The sequence below is a fragment of the Schistocerca cancellata genome, chromosome 3, assembly GCF_023864275.1.
Source record: "Schistocerca cancellata isolate TAMUIC-IGC-003103 chromosome 3, iqSchCanc2.1, whole genome shotgun sequence".
Taxonomy (NCBI): domain Eukaryota; kingdom Metazoa; phylum Arthropoda; class Insecta; order Orthoptera; family Acrididae; genus Schistocerca; species Schistocerca cancellata.
The window spans coordinates 231675397-231691780 of record NC_064628.1 but is presented as its reverse complement, the minus strand read 5'-3'; the positions used below and the strand labels follow the sequence as shown (position 1 = coordinate 231691780).

The window sequence follows — 16384 nt, the reverse complement described above, 5'->3', positions numbered from 1 at the left end:
TGACCATGAAGCAGTTGTGGCAACAATGATTACCACCATACAAAGAACAATTAAAACAAACAGAAATATATATCTGTTCAATAAAATAGATAAAAAAATCAGTAGTGTCACATCTCAATGAGGAATTTGAAACTTTCAGCACAGGGCAGGAACATGTAGAGGAACTATGTCTCAAATTTAAATGAATAGTTGACCATGCACTGGATAGATATTTACACAGCAGAACAGTTCATAATGGTAGGGACCATCCATGGTATACAGTCACTGTAAAGAAACAGAGTTTACTTCATAATAGGTGTAAAACAAAGCGTATGACTATAGATAGATACTGAATGAAACATGTTTGGCTGTCAAGAGAGCAATATGTCAAGCCTTCAGTAACTACCATAGCAGAATACTGTCAAATGATCTTTCACAAAACCCAAGGCTTTTAGTGGCACCAAAGTTAGTGTCCAGTCCCTAGTGAATGAGACAGGAGCTGAAGTAGATGGCAGCAAAGCAAAAACTGAAATGCTTAACTCTGTTTTCAGAATTTCCTTTACAATAGCAAACCTTGGAGAACTGCCCCAGCTCAGTCCTCATATCAGAGAAAATATGAGTGAAATAAGTATTCATGTCAGTGGTGTTAAGAAATAGCTGAGATCATTAAAACTGAACAAAGCACCATTGCCCAATAGAATCTCTATCAAGAATTTGTGGCTGAATTAGCCCCTCTTATAACTATAATTTGCTGCATATCGCTCGAACAAAAAATGATGCCCAGTGGTAGGAATTAAGCATGGGTCACATTCATTTACAAGAAGGATAGTAGAAGTGACCAAAACTACCATCCAATATCCTCAACATCAATTTGTTGCAGAATCTTAGAACATATTTTGAGCTCAAATATATTTAGGTATCTTGAACAGACTAACATCCCCCATGCCAATCAGCATCAACAATCATCTAAAACACAACTCACACTTTTGTAAAATGACAACTGGAAGCTGTGGATCAAGGCTATCAAGTACATGCAGTATTTCTTGATTTCCAAAAAGCGTTTGACTCACTGCCACATCTACACTTATTGTCAAAAGTATGTGTGAATCTGATTGGACTGAAGACATTTTTGATATGGAGGACACAATATGTAATCTTGGATGGAGATTCATCATCAGACATGTATGTAACTTTGGGTGTGCTCCAGGGAAGCTTGTAGGGCGCTTTTCTGTTCATGATGTGTCGTAATGACCTTGCAGCTGGCCACTGTGGCCGAGCACTTCTAGGCACTTCAGTTCGGAACCGCACTGCTGCTGCAGTTGCAGGTTCGAATTCTGCCTCAGGCATGGATGTGTGTGATGTCCTTAGGTTAGTTAGGTTTAAGTAGTTCTGATTCTATGGGACTGATGACCTCAGATGTTAAGTCCCATAGTGCTTAGAGCCATTTTGAACCATTTTTGAATGACCTTGCAGGCAATATTAATAGTAGCCTCAGACTTTTCGCAGATGATGTAGTTGTCTATAATAAAGTACTGTCTGAAAGAAGCTGCAAAATTATTCAGTCAGATCTTGATGACATTTCAAAGTGGTGCAAAGATTGGCTACTTGTTTTAAATGACCAGAAATGTAAATATGAAATGGAATGATCACATAACCTCAGTTGTGGGTAAAGTGGGTGGTATACCTCAGTTTATTGATTCAATACTAGGGAAGTGCTATCAGTCTACAAACAAAATTGCTTACAAATTACTAATGTGACCTATTCTAGAATATTGCTCAAATGTGTGGGATTCATATCAAATAGGAGTAACAGGGGGTATTGAACATATTCTGAGAAGGGATCCACAAGTAGTTATAGGTTTGTTTGACCCATGGTAGAGGGACACAGAGATGTTGAAGAAACTGACGTGGCAGACTCTTGAAGATAGCTGTAATGATAAAGTCTATTAATAAAGTTTCAAGATCCAGCTTTAAATGATGATTCTAGGAATATACTATAGCATCCTATGTATTGCTTGCATAGGGTTCATAAGGACAAGATTAGAATAATTACAGCATGTACAGAGACATTCAAACAATCATTCTCCCTGCACTCCATACATGAATGCAATGGAAAGAAAGCCCAATAACTGGTACAATGGGATGTACCTTCTGCTAACTTCATGGTGCTTTGTGGAGTATAGATGTAGATGTAGATGCTGTGAAATAATTAAGAAAAAATTTACAGAATTCTTGTGGTCTAGACAAATATCTGTCAGAACATGTGCAGAGTGGTTGATACAGGATGAGACAGTGATGCATTATGTTGCTTTGAATAAAATAATCTATGTAGTTAGTATAGCACAGCTATATCTCTCATTATTTCCCTTGCTTTATGATGACACACTGAAATGTTGCAACATGTCAATGGGCCTATTCAGTTGTGGTTAAAAATCTCTTGGAAAGGTTATAAAGACATACAATATTTCAGGATTATAACACTTAGCTTGAAGATGCTAAAAGATAAACTAGTGAAAAAGATTGTTACGAATGATTTTACATGGCTGTTGTATCAGAAGGAATGCGTGTTGTCTACTCTCCAAGGACACTGGTGATACTAATCAAAAGTCTTTTATAACTGACTCACTGTGCCTCTTATCCTTAAATAGCATTACCCCAGGTGTTTTGGACAGCCAGTTTGCTCACATTTTTCATTAATTATATTTTAATCAATGTCTTGTATTCATTCAAAATACTGCATTGACAATTTTGTGTTTAAAGTTTTAAAATGACTTTTGTCTCACTCAAATATACTGTCAATACTTCTTTGAGCAACTATTTTTAAATGTCATCATACTACACATATGTTATTTTCATGCAAGTAGCAAAAATAATGTCTCAGCCCTCATTCTCATGGCATTACTAGTGGGTAGACTCTTGTTCAAAGGTTTTTAAATGTGTTTAAAGAGTGCTAGTAGCCATTTCATTTGTCTTTTACCCTCCTATATTTGACAGTTGATAACTTCATAAAGGGCATATTGTTTGTGATTGTTGATATAACCATAATGCTGACTGTCATACAATGGAAAATCCAGGATGGAATAGTGACAATGTTCTACTCACCATGTAGCAGAGATGTTGAGTCCCAGACAGGCACTTCTGAAATAGGCAACACACACACCCACATGCCCACCCACCCACCCACCTACACACACATACACACACACACACACACACACACACACACACACACACACACACATATGCAAATGCAACTCACACATGCAAGATCACTGTCTCTGGCTGCCAGAGATACGGGTCATGTGTGTGTGAGCTGTGTTTGCATAAATGTATGTGTGGGCACATGTGCGCACATGCGCGCACGCGCTTGTGTTTGTTTGTGTGTGTGTGTGTGTGTGTGTGTGTGTGTGTGTGTGTGTGTGTGTGTGTGTGTGTGTGTGTGTGTGTGTCCGAAACCTTATGGGTTTAATAGTCTTTTTGTTGTGGCTATCTGCAACACAATATCTCTGCTATATGGATAGTAGCAATCTATCCTTTTCATAATATTATGAATATAATAGAGGGAAACGTTCCACGTGGGAAAAATATATTTAAAAAGAAAGATGATGAGACTTACCAAACAAAAGCGCTGGCAGGTCGATAGACACACAAACAAACACAAACATACACACAAAATCTAGCTTTCGCAACCAATGGTTGCCTCGTCAGGAAAGAGGGAAGGAGAGGGAAAGACAAAAGGATTTGGGTTTTAAGGGAGAGGGTAAGGAGTCATTCCAATCCCGGGAGCGGAAAGACTTACCTTAGGGGGAAAAAAGGACAGGTATACACTCGCACACACACACATATCCATCCTCATATACACAGACACAAGCAGACATTTTTCGATTTAGAAATTCAGTAGTTCTGTGAAAATTTTTCTGACTTAGAACTAATTTGATTGATAGTCTAAACCATCTTGAATACCTACAAGTCTGCTTGTGTCTGTGTATATGAGGATGGATATGTGTGTGTGTGCGAGTGTATACCTGTCCTTTTTTCCCCCTAAGGTAAGTCTTTCCGCTCCCGGGATTGGAATGACTCCTTACCCTCTCCCTTAAAACCCAAATCCTTTTGTCTTTCCCTCTCCTTCCCTCTTTCCTGACGAGGCAACCATTGGTTGCGAAAGCTAGATTTTGTGTGTATGTTTGTGTTTGTTTGTGTGTCTATCGACCTGCCAGCGCTTTTGTTTGGTAAGTCTCATCATCTTTCTTTTTAAATATACTTTTCATAATATTGTTATAATGCTGTGTGTGATTTATGATTGCCAATAGTTAGTGCAGAATATAGAAGTGTTTTGTAACATCTGATTCTTTCAGTTGTGGTATTGTTTTATTTGTTTCATCTCTCTAAAGATTCTTGTTCAGTTCAGATTTGAGCAGTGTGACATGTGAATCACTTCTTCCAACCAAAATTATTTCATATTTCTGGATGTCTGAGTACAGCTCTTAGCAACACATTTATTGATTATTCTTCTGTGCAATTCTCCAATTTTTATTCTATTAATCTGTGTTAAATTTGAACTTCCACAGTGGTTATAGGAGGTTTTTTTGCATTAATGATGCTATTTTTTCGATTTAGAAATTCAGTAGTTCTGTGAAAATTTTTCTGACTTAGAACTAATTTGATTGATAGTCTAAACCATCTTGAATACCTACAAGTTTCTTTTGAATCAGAAGTTGTCGTGTTATCTATTAAAATTGTTATCTATTAAAATTCAGCTATTCGATTTTTTTGCTTCTTGACTATGAAGCAAACTGAAAAAAAACTATAAAATAGATATTTATTATTTGTTGGAAAGGAAAGAGATAGCACAAGACAGAGACCACATAATAGAAAAGCTGTGAATAATATTTACTTAGTAACAATAAGTTGCTGGAAAATAGTTCCTTTATTTACAGACATAAGATTAAAATAATTTGAATAAACAAGTGCTGATAAAGTTTATTCTGAAATTTTGACTAGTCAACCCCTCCCTTCAAAAAAGAGACAACTGATGACGTTAATCGCAAGTAAGTACTATTGCAGTTTCAAATCATGGAGAGTTTATTTAATATTTCCTATTTATCACTTCCCGTTTTCCACAATGTATTAGTTATGCCACCATTCTCATTTCTAAACTGTGTTATTCTACATGAATTGTAATATTCAGCAAAAATTGAGCTCTGTTAGATCTACATCACCAGTCCATACTGTCAGTGGGTCAATGATTTATCTGTATCACTTTAGATATTCTACACCTATAAATGTTTTTTTGAATATATACAAAAATGACACAAAAAGAATTTATAAGGAAATGAACATGCAAGTCTAAAATTATTATGTACACTACAGTTATGGAAAATTGTACTTTTTCACAGCAACCCAGTTCTTAATTTCCCCATTGCTTAAAAGGCAACACAGGAGTTAAATTGGACAGTACATCTCAAGATACTGAAAAGAATACAGTTACACGAAGAAAGTTTGAGTCCCTTAGCTAGACAGAATGCAAGAAGTTTGTTGAAAATGGAAAGGAAAATAGAAAAGTTCCAGAAGAATCGGTCTTTCACAAGCACTCACCACAATCACTGAAAACAATATTTTAGATTTAAGTTCATCAGCATCCTTGAGCAGAGGCAGGCTGTCAAGAGCATCAAGAGTATCCACCCTTGCAGACTGGTAGAGGTCACGGTAGCAGTGCACAAGCTGCTCTCCTACACTTGACACACTCAGGCTGCCGTTGTCTGAGTGTGTGGCCATGGCTAGTCTGTAGAAAAGATCTTATCTTCCCATCACTGATATTATAAAAATGTTGTATGCTAATGGCTATGCACGAATGGATAAACACAGTTTAAATTGTAAACAGTGTGAACTCTGATTTATACTATAGAAACTTAGTTTGCTAGTAACATAAAAATATAAACTCTGAGTAAATTTAAAAAGAGCACTTCCCTAGAAAAAATGTATGTAATTAATATTTGCTAATTAAGGACAAATGGAGTGAGCAAAGAATATTGATAAGAACTGCCCTCTGTTGCTGCATTTGACATTTACCTAAGATCAAGTTAACAATATTATTCAAAGCATAGATTGCTACTCACTGTAAAGATGACATATTGAGTTGCAGGTAGGCATGATGAAAAGATTGGTACATACATGATTTTGGCCAGAGCCTTCTCCAGAAAAAAGAAATGGCATGACATTCACACAAGCAAGGACCCCTCACATGTTTATGACAACTACCTCCAGTTACTTTGGCCAGACTGTCAGAATATGCTTGTCTGGCAGAGATGCTAGAGGCAGTGGTCGTGTGTCTCTGAAGTGTGTTGCTTGTGTGAATGTGTGTACATTTCTTTTTTCTGGAGAAGGTTTTGGCTGAAATCTTATATGTAACTCTCATCATGCCTGTCTGCAACTCAATGTGTCATCTTTATAATGAGTAGCAATCTATTCTTTTCATAATATTGTTGATATTCCAATATAGAGTTTCCATTTTAGAATCAGATTCAACCAACTTGAATCTGTGCTACAGTATCCATTTTGTAATTACTCATTTTTAAAGATTCCATGCCATTTAAAAGTAAGTATAGTGGATGGTATCACTTTGGACTTTGCCTAAACTCTTTCTCAGGATTGGCATCATGGAATCACCATAGCTACTGTAATGTGTATTTATTCACAGACAGCCAATTTTGGTTTAGCAGGCATCTTCAGGCCTTGGATAAACATTACATCATGTTACAGGAAGGTTTCCTGACAGCAAATTCATAACTGTTTTTTGTTGCATTCCATCTGGCCAAAGTTGTGTCATAAACTGACAATTTAATCAAATGACATTTGTTTTCATTGACAATTCAGTTTGTGATATGATTTTGGGCAGCTGAATGCTGAACACTGCAGCAGGCTAACAGTTTTTGCACTTGGTGACTGAAGAAAATGTATAAGATGACAATGCCTTTATTTGTGACAGATGCTACAGCGGAAAACAATTATGCATTTTACCTCCCAAGGAACCTACCTTTAATCTGATGCAGTGTTAATGCTTGAGTTGATGATCATTGCTAAACCAAAACTGACTCCTCAAGAGGAAATACTCATTATGGCAGCTTTCTATGGTTCTGTGATACTGTTGTTTAAAAACACTGAACTGGGCAGCACTTTTTGCAGAAAATATTTTAAAATGCATCTTAATCTCATGGCAACTTTGTCGATCTACTCTGTGCTCTTCAAAGTATCTGACAAAATTTCTCAGTAGTATTTCACTATCTCTGTCATTCACTGTCATTTCCATTGCCATTTACAGGAGACAGCAACTGATAATTTATTTTTTGAAACTAATAAAACGTTGATATTTCTAGAATTTTTGAATCAGTATTAATGTACAGACAAACCACCAATGTTGCATATTATTTGCTGTATTACTAGTTTTGCCCTGCAGTCAAGAACATCTTCAAACATTCATTGCCCTGATGGCATTACATTAGAGGTTCAAAGCTCTACTTACCACCATCATCAGCACAAAGTGACACAATTCATGGCATGTTGCCATTTTTCTATAAGTTAATTTATAGTGGTTACTGCACTCCTGTATTTGCTACTATGTTTAACAGGTGACTAAAGATTCTAGAAATGGTGTACTGGACAACATGAGTGCAACAAGTGTCATGATTTATTAACGGAAGTTAATACCGAGATCTAGATACCTAATTGATATGATAAAAGAGGGCAGGAACTTAATGTTCTACAGAGGAATTGCAAAGATTCAAAAAGTTACTGAAATACTAAGATAGATTACTTACAAAAGGCTTGTTTGTCCATTGACAATTGTCACCCTCATGTAATATGAAAGGAGACAAAGTAAGTGAAGAAATTTCAGTGGAAAGTATAGGATCAGCAACTGACATTTTAAGGGGGGAAACATTTGCAAATATATGATGACTATCATGAGTGAATCACTAATTCGTGAAAGTGATAGATATCAAATGTCTGGAATTTGAATAGAAAATCAGTGCAAGTTGCACTTTTATTTTAGAAACAAATGTTTTTGGCTCCCAAGGTCATTATTAAGATTGGCTTTCTCAAGCATCAGAGTGTCTTCAGCCACAGGTGAGCATTAAGTTAGAAAATGAATGAAATTAAACCCTTCAGAGGTGTATTGTATTTAAAATAAAACATCATATTATTAGACTGACAGTTATTCGTATTGTTAGATGTGGTTTTAAGAGCAGATGATACAAGTTTCAAGAATGCTTCTATATTTACCACTTCTGACAAGGAGGAGACTTCCAACATAAATTATCAGTACTTGTTAGTCAACTCCAAAATGAAACTGAAGCACATTATATTTGAAAGGCTGTACTTTTATGCAACACACCATTTGAAACAATTGTGGGATGCACAATGTGGTCTTGCTTACTTGTCCAGCAAGTCTGAAAGTGTTCTTCAGGTGACACACCAGCTAATTCTGAAAATGAAGGCATTACGTGTCCATGTTTGCCAGAAACTAGTGCAGCACCATGAAATGCTAGGAGTTTTCTTTTTAATGAGAATTATCATTGTGAAATAGTTTGGTACCAATTATAGTGCTAACAACAACAAATGGAAGAAATTTTGTGCACGTCCATCATTGTAGCATCTTTTTGGGTTGTGTGAGCTCTTTTATCACTACATTTCTGTGACTCCTAAGCATTCACACCAAAGGAAATCTGGTTGGGATGTGCCAATGCTAGGCATATATGTGCTACAGTTACATACACACATGCTATGGTTATCCTGCACCTTTATTCACCAGTCCTTGCCATATAATGATTTTCACATCACTATATTTCTTACAGTTTTTTACAAACAAATATTGTAAGGTGTGACTATGAGGTGCACCATGTGGTACTCAAGATACCACACCTTACACATTCTGTCAGAAGTAGTCCTTTTCGAATACAAGCACATTTCTGAAACACCGATGAGTTCATGTAAACGCCATAGCTGACAATTTTGCTTAACAAAAAAGTGATATATAGTTGATGGTTTCTATCTGATTCACTTTTGCATATCACTGAACCTAAGTTATTATGAACTGGCAGATTATAGTTACATCAATTCTAGTATAATGTTCCTAGCTGCATTACAGCTGATGATCTGTTGGCTGAAATTTGCACTATGGCAAGAGCAATCAGTACAGTTTCAATCACTTTATCCAGTTGTGGTTAACAAAACTGTTTATTTCTAAACAAGTTCTGAACAGCTTCCAGTACTGTCACTTCAAAATTGAACAACATTTATGAAACCCATTTGTGACACATTTGGTAGTTATACAATGTTGTAAGTATTTTAAAAGTACAATCATTTGTGCAGTCTTTTTTAATAACTAGTGCTTCTCCTTAGAGTCTTGGAAAGTATGTTCCACAGTGGAACTGATATTTACACCTGCACTTCATCTGACTGTTTGTGCTAGTGATACTTCACACAATGGCTGCTATCAGGAGAATGGGGGTTTTCATTTCATTTGTTTCATGTAAGACCATGGCTTTAGTATACACAGCTGATCATCAACTGTGACAGGCTGTGAGATGCTGTTAATGGCTTTTTCATAATTATCACACTTCCACACACACAACAGCAACAGACAGCAATATTTAAGAGGTCCCTAATAAAACTTGTAGAATATAGGATCAGATGGTATCATCACATGGCATCACATAACTGAGATAAATTTCAGCTAGTGTCCTACTCCTAACTCACTGTATCATGTTATTGATTTTCATGCATTTATTTAATTTTGACACGAAAGTTTTCTGAGTATCATACTGCATCATACTGTAAAGAACTAAAATGGAGAAACAAAAGTTTCAAGTATGGTTACAGAGGCCTTCTAGGTCTATTGGTCAGTACAAGCAGAAGAAGGCCACCACAACTACGACCAAAACATTGGTTTCTCCAGCACACATTTTTACATTATGACATGGTATGATGCTCAGAAGACTTTAATACCAACTGACTCTGTTCACAGAAGTCTACACAGCTTATATCATTTAATTTTGTCTCTGACATTCCACATGCTTATTGCAGAACCTCAGAACCTATAGTATCAATGATAGTAAGCAGCCTTTTTTAATCTTGTCTTGTGCAGTCTTGTCTTAATGCTGTGTTCATTTGGATGTGTGAAATACATTAGATTATCTTGCTGTATTTACTTTCACAGCTTGAAAAGAGACCAAAGGACTGCAACCCATCACAGTGTAATGGTATGGTATGATACGCAGTATACTGAGTGATGTGTCATATGGAATCCTAAAATCATTCAAATCTATATTTACTTCCATTTATTTCTGTCAGCAGATATGATGATGGCCTTTAGAAAATAAAAATTCAGAGAAAATTGATTATATTACATGAAAACTTACTGTTACAGTTCTAGGGATTTCATTTTGTGGGGAATTTATTTTGACTTCCAGCTGCAGCCTGTAGATTATTTTTTGTATAGTGGAATAAATAACTCCTTTTTACAATGAACACAGAAACTTCAGTAGTAATGCATTGGTTAATGACTGCATACCGAAACTAGGACAAAATATTTGACATTATTTTTAAAGCTGACTCAGCACTGAAATATATTTTGCTGCTCAAGAACGATTGTATATACTGTTCTTAGGCCACTGAAAATTCTGAAGAACCTCATAACTTCTCAGTGCCATTGTTAAATGGACTACTGTTTGTATTATAAAAGAAACTGATGAGGACAATAAACTGATTATCAGAACACATTTTTATGGAGTAGCAATATTGATCAGAAATTTTCATCTAAAGTTCCCACCTCTCTCTGAGACGTTGCTCCATCTCTAGTGCTATTCGAAGACGTGCATCAGACTGGGAAAGTTCTTCTTGCAAGTTCTGCACTTCTGCTTTCAATAGCAGCATTTCCCTTCCCCTTTGTCTTGCATCCAGATCCACAGCAGACACTGAGTCAGTGCATGCCACAGTTCCACCAGAAGATGAAGAGGCTGAACAGGGAGAAGTAACAGTAGGTAAAATGGTGAAAACTGTAAATCAAATTCAGATGGTAGTAGTGTTTTATGTTTATGTTAGGTACGACAAATAGTACAGGAGTTACACTGTATTAAGTAAACTATGAATATTACTGATGCACTAGTTTATAATATACAATACTGGACATGTAAATGAAATAGAGGTTTTCACAGATTTTAGTTGCAAATTGTTCATTTACACTGACTGTTCATCTTGTGGCATCTGCAGAAAAATTAATGACAGTTGGAGTTGTACACTATAAACAACAAATCTTTACAGCTGCTGACTTTTCAGCTGTTTGCAATGCATATTGGAATATTATAAGCAACAAGATGTTACATTGATCTACCTTCTTCGATGTATTTCTATACAATGAAATTGAAAAGAACCTGAAACTTTAGTCTTTTCAGCTTCTTTTATTGAATAGTGGCTAATTCTGTTTTCAGTTGTAACACAAGAAAGTAAAAAACTATTTTGTTAATAAACTACAACAGGAGTCTAAATACAAAACACCTGTTGCACCATTCAAATTGGCATCTGTAACCGTAGGTCAAGCAAACAGAAAGCTGTCAGTGCATTCTGGCGCAAAGGGCCATGCTGACACGATGAAAGGCTCCACCCTGGTATTAAAGCGAGACTGGTTACTATAGGTCCAGCCCCCATTGTTGCTGACAGGGCTGGAATACTGTTGAAACAGCACCCAGGATATGTAATCAATATTCCAGTCCCATGTCCTGCCTAGCACATCCTCATTAACATTGACTATTGCTGCTATGATGCAAGCTCACAGTTCCTGCAGGTCCTGCTTAAAGAAAATAACGTAATGGGGTTCCATAGGACCTGAGTGTCTGATCTTGTCTGTACCAACTATTCCATACACTGTGCCAACTACTGGGAGGGGAGGGGGGCAGATAATAATTAACATGAGAAAATAAGAATAAAAATAGGTTAAGGTGTGAGTGAACATAATGCCACTAACTGTGCCTCTCTACCTATTCCCATTTCTGAAATGTATGTGACTAAAGCTGTAAAAATCTTTTTGAAACATCTGGTACCTGTATAGGAGAGCAACTGCCTACAGGCTGATCCCCATTTAATAATTGTAATTAAGGTTTGTTACAGTCAATTCATTTCCAATCAATCAAATTTTCCCAGACATGAAAAAAGATCCAGGTTTACCCCTCACAGTTGCACAAAACTCCCTACAGTGCACCTCTGGATTCGCTCAAAACTAGGACCAATCTGGTTATGCCAGGATGTATTGCAGCCCTTAGTGGCAGTGCAAAGGGGAGAGCAGCGGTTCCCTTAAGGAATACGAAGAAGAAAGGAACCCTGACTTGTTTAAGCAACAGTTTGCACTTTGTTTTATAAAAAATGTGTGACAGTGGCCACAAATTAAAATATCAGATGAATACAGCCTGTGAACACTGATTCAGTCATTTATTTGTGTAGGAGGTGAATATTTTGTACAGACATTTTGTCACCGACTACATAGGTACAAATTATACCCATGTACACAACGCTATTTCATTTCACAGACTGTGAAAAGTAGCATTTGTTATATTTCACTGGTATAGTCACATTCACATATTGGTACCTCAATTTCACAGTGAGGCCTATCTCAAGGCGGCATTGTAAATAGTCTGTAATAGTGTAACCAAGTTTGCACCTTTCCAGTACCTGGGAGTGACAATTGGACTTGTCTCACTACTGATGCATTCAATTCTTAGCATAAACAATAGATTGTTTTGGTACCATTAAATAATTACTGCACTCTGTTATTGTTTTGTCATCAGTAATAGTGTAGTTCCGATATTTGCAGCAGCTTTTAGTTCAGTTTTTCATTTTTGTCTATTAACAGTGTGCTCATATTATAGTGAATGCACTTTGTGTTTGCACTTGGATCAAAATGCTGAAACGCTCGTTTGCATGTGAATTTTACAGAAAAACTGGAAGAGATGATGTGGTCTGTACTATCTATAAAAAAGAAATACATTTTCATGTTTTATTTGGTAATCTAATGGACCACTTGAAAAGAAAGCACCATCACTTCTTAAACATTGTGTCTCTTGATAATACATCAGAAGATACAATTCGAAGTCAACTCACCCCATTCTCTGCTGGCATCATGTCTAGTCTGTCTCTGCTCTGGCTCCATAATGTGTGCCCTCTCTTCCTCTGTTGGCACTGCTATATTCATGGATATAGCAGATATGTCGTGTATGCAACCTGATTAAGAAGCAGTATGACTGAAATAACAGAAGTAAACCAACCCTCTAATCATCCCAGTACTGCAGTGCAACAAGCGGCAAGAAAAATACCAAGGTAGGTGACCATCTAGTAATAAATTAAATAAATCGTTGACCAGCTCATTGATACTGTGACTGTGTTTTACCACCCCTTTCCATTGGTTGATAAAACCAAATTTATGGAACTAGTTAAGACACTAGAACTGGGGTATTCTTTGCCTTCCAAGAACACCCTGACAAACAAACTGTTAAATGACTGTTGTCTTGAAATTGGGGAAGTTATTGGCAATATACTAGATGAAACCAAGTATGTTGCACTGATTGTGGACACATGAACTAATGCAAGTACATAAGGGTTTTTCACATTGACGGCACATTTCACAGAGCAGTACAGGTGGTAGTCTGCTGCTTTGACCACTGTGCACATCACTGATTGCACACTTCTGAAAATATTACCAAGAGAACTAAAACAATTGTTTCTGAATGGAGAATGGTGATGAAGTGTTTTCTCTTGTCACTAACAATGTGTGTGTTATGGTGAATGTAGCAAGAAAATTGAAAGTTGCTCATTCAGCATGTGCTGCTTACATACTTAATGTAGTAGTGTCTGATGTGTTCAACCATCCTGAATCAGCAGCATTGAGCTCCTTGAGGCAAAAATGTCACAAAATCTTCAGGTTTTCGAAGGCAGTATGGTAGCCACTGTAAAACTGGTAGACTGCCATGTTCACCTGGCGAAAAACCACAGTTGAAAATGAAACAGGAGATGCCCAACAGGTGAAACTCCACACATTCCTTATGATGCAATGCCTATTGGTGGTCAAAGACACCCTCATAATCACATTGTCATATGTTAACTTTGAAGTTATGACAGCAGATGAATGGGGCATTGTGGAAGACTGCCTTCCTCTACTGGAACCTCTGCTCAAGTTAAAAATAACTGTCTGGAGAACAGTTCACAACAGCCTCCATTGTACTCCAGTTACTTCCAGATGCCAAAGGGCAGTGACAGAGGCAACCCCAAATGACTAAGGTATGCACCACTTTGAGAAAACATCTGCTGGAGCCCTTGTCAAAAAGAATGATGCTTTATGAATAAGACAGCACTGGAATCTGTGCCAAAACAACTATTCTGGACCCTCAGTTCTAAAAGTGTGGTTTTGGAGATGTTAAAAGTGCTAATAACGTCATGAATAAGCTCGTAACAAAGATTAACCAAACTCCAAACAATGGCAAAGTTGTGGTTGATGGTTTGGTGACTCAGGTAGGAGATCATGAAACACAAGTTAAGAAGAAGACAATCTGAATCTTTTTCATGTAATACAAAAACAAAAATGAGTTAGAATTAGGGGAACTTAGAAATGTGCAAGAGAACAAATGGCTCTACTTGTCAAAAAAGCTTCTAAAAGGGAGGAGAAACCTGACCCACTGAATTTGTGGAATAAGTACCACAAGTCCATGCCATCTTTGTCTGATGCTGCCTTAAAGTATTTGTGTGTTCCAGCCACTTCAACCCCATGGAGCAAGTTTTTTTGCAGGCCAGACACATTAGTACTGAGAGATGGAACTAGCTGATGCAGAAGAACATGGACAAGATGGTGTTTTTAAATGCTAATCACAAGTATACTGTTAAATAAACAGTCTGCAGTATCACTATCTGACAACTATGGTTTTGTTAAAATTGTTAAGACTTCTCTTGTAACTGAAATGTGTTTAAATACAGTGCCACTAGTGTCCAGTATAGAATAGGTAAGTCACATGATCTAGCTGAGTTTGATCGAGGCCAAATTGTGATGAGCCAGAGGCTCAGCGTGAGCATTTTGGAAACCTAATGACCTGTCAGGTGTTCGAGGAGTGCTGTGGTGAATATCTTCAACACGAGGTGAAACTGAGGTGAAACAACATCCAGACATTGTAGGGTTGGGTGACCCCCACCCCATTTCAGATGTTAGACATCATAGGGTGGGCAGACTGATAAAACAGCACAGACAGTGAAATGCGGTGGAACTAACATCAGACTTTAATGCTGGGCAGAGTGAATCATAGCTGTGGGATACTACGTTTGTTTCATTTTGTGAAGTGCACAAATTTACATTTCTGAATATGGAGAGCACAAGTTTCGAATCTCTTTACCACTATGAAATCTGTCAAGAGATTACTGAATATTTATGCAGATTCTTTCAAATAATACTTCAGTATAGATAACTGCATCATCTGAAAAAAGCCTGATTTTATTTTTAACATTGTCTGCAAGGTTTTTATACACAACAGGAACAGCAAGGAGTCTTTACACACTTCCCTGGGTCACACCCAAAGTTACTTCTACATCTGATGATGACTCTCCATCCAAGAAAACATGTTGTGTTCAACCTACTAAAAAGTCCTCAATCCAGTCAGAAATTTCACTTGATACCCGATATGATTGTACTTTTGACAATAAGTGTAAGAGTGGAACTGAGTCAAATTCTTTTTGGAAATTAAGAAATATTGCATTGACCTGATTTACTTGATCCAAAGCTTTCAGTATGTCATGTGAGAAAAGTGCAAGTTTGGTTTCACATGATCAATTTTTTCAAAATCAATGTTGGTTGACATGGAGAAGATCAGTCTGTTAAGATACCTCATTATGTTTGAGCTCAGAATATGTTCTAAGCTTCTACAACAAATTGATGCCAAGGAGGTCTGAGGAGGAGGTCAACATCTAGGAAGGGGGCTTGTTGGGTTGAGTAGGACTAGGTGAAGCAAATGGGGGAGAAGTTGTTCTGGAGGAATGTGGATAGGGTGTCCTCACCTTCTATCCAGATAGCAAAGATGTCATCAATGAATATGAACCAGTAAAGGGTTTAGGATTCTAGGTTTTTAGGAAGGATTTTTCTAGATGGCCCATGAATAGGTTGGCATAGGATGGTGCCATGGTGGATGCCCATAGCCATACCCTGGATCTGTTTGTAGGTAATGCCTTCGAAGGAGAAGTAATTGTGGGTGAGGATATAGTTGGTCATTGTGACTAGGAAAGAGGTTGTTGGTTTGGAATCCATAAGGCATCTGGAAAGGTAGTGTTCAATAGCAGTAAGGCCATGGGCATAAGGAATGTTAGTGTACAGGGAGATGGCATCAAC

General features: G+C 37.1%; 1 protein-coding gene across 1 annotated transcript in view; it reads right to left on the bottom strand.

Annotated features, from left to right (window-relative positions):
* LOC126176238 (uncharacterized) overlaps positions 1–16384 on the bottom strand; it is a 400926-nt gene that overhangs the window by 101234 nt on the left and 283308 nt on the right. The window contains exons 9-10 of the mRNA XM_049923383.1: positions 10805–10991; positions 5575–5761 (exon numbers count right to left, since the gene is read on the bottom strand). Of these exons, the coding sequence (XP_049779340.1) occupies positions 5575–5761; positions 10805–10991 (374 nt within the window). The remainder of the gene's footprint in view (positions 1–5574; positions 5762–10804; positions 10992–16384) is intronic.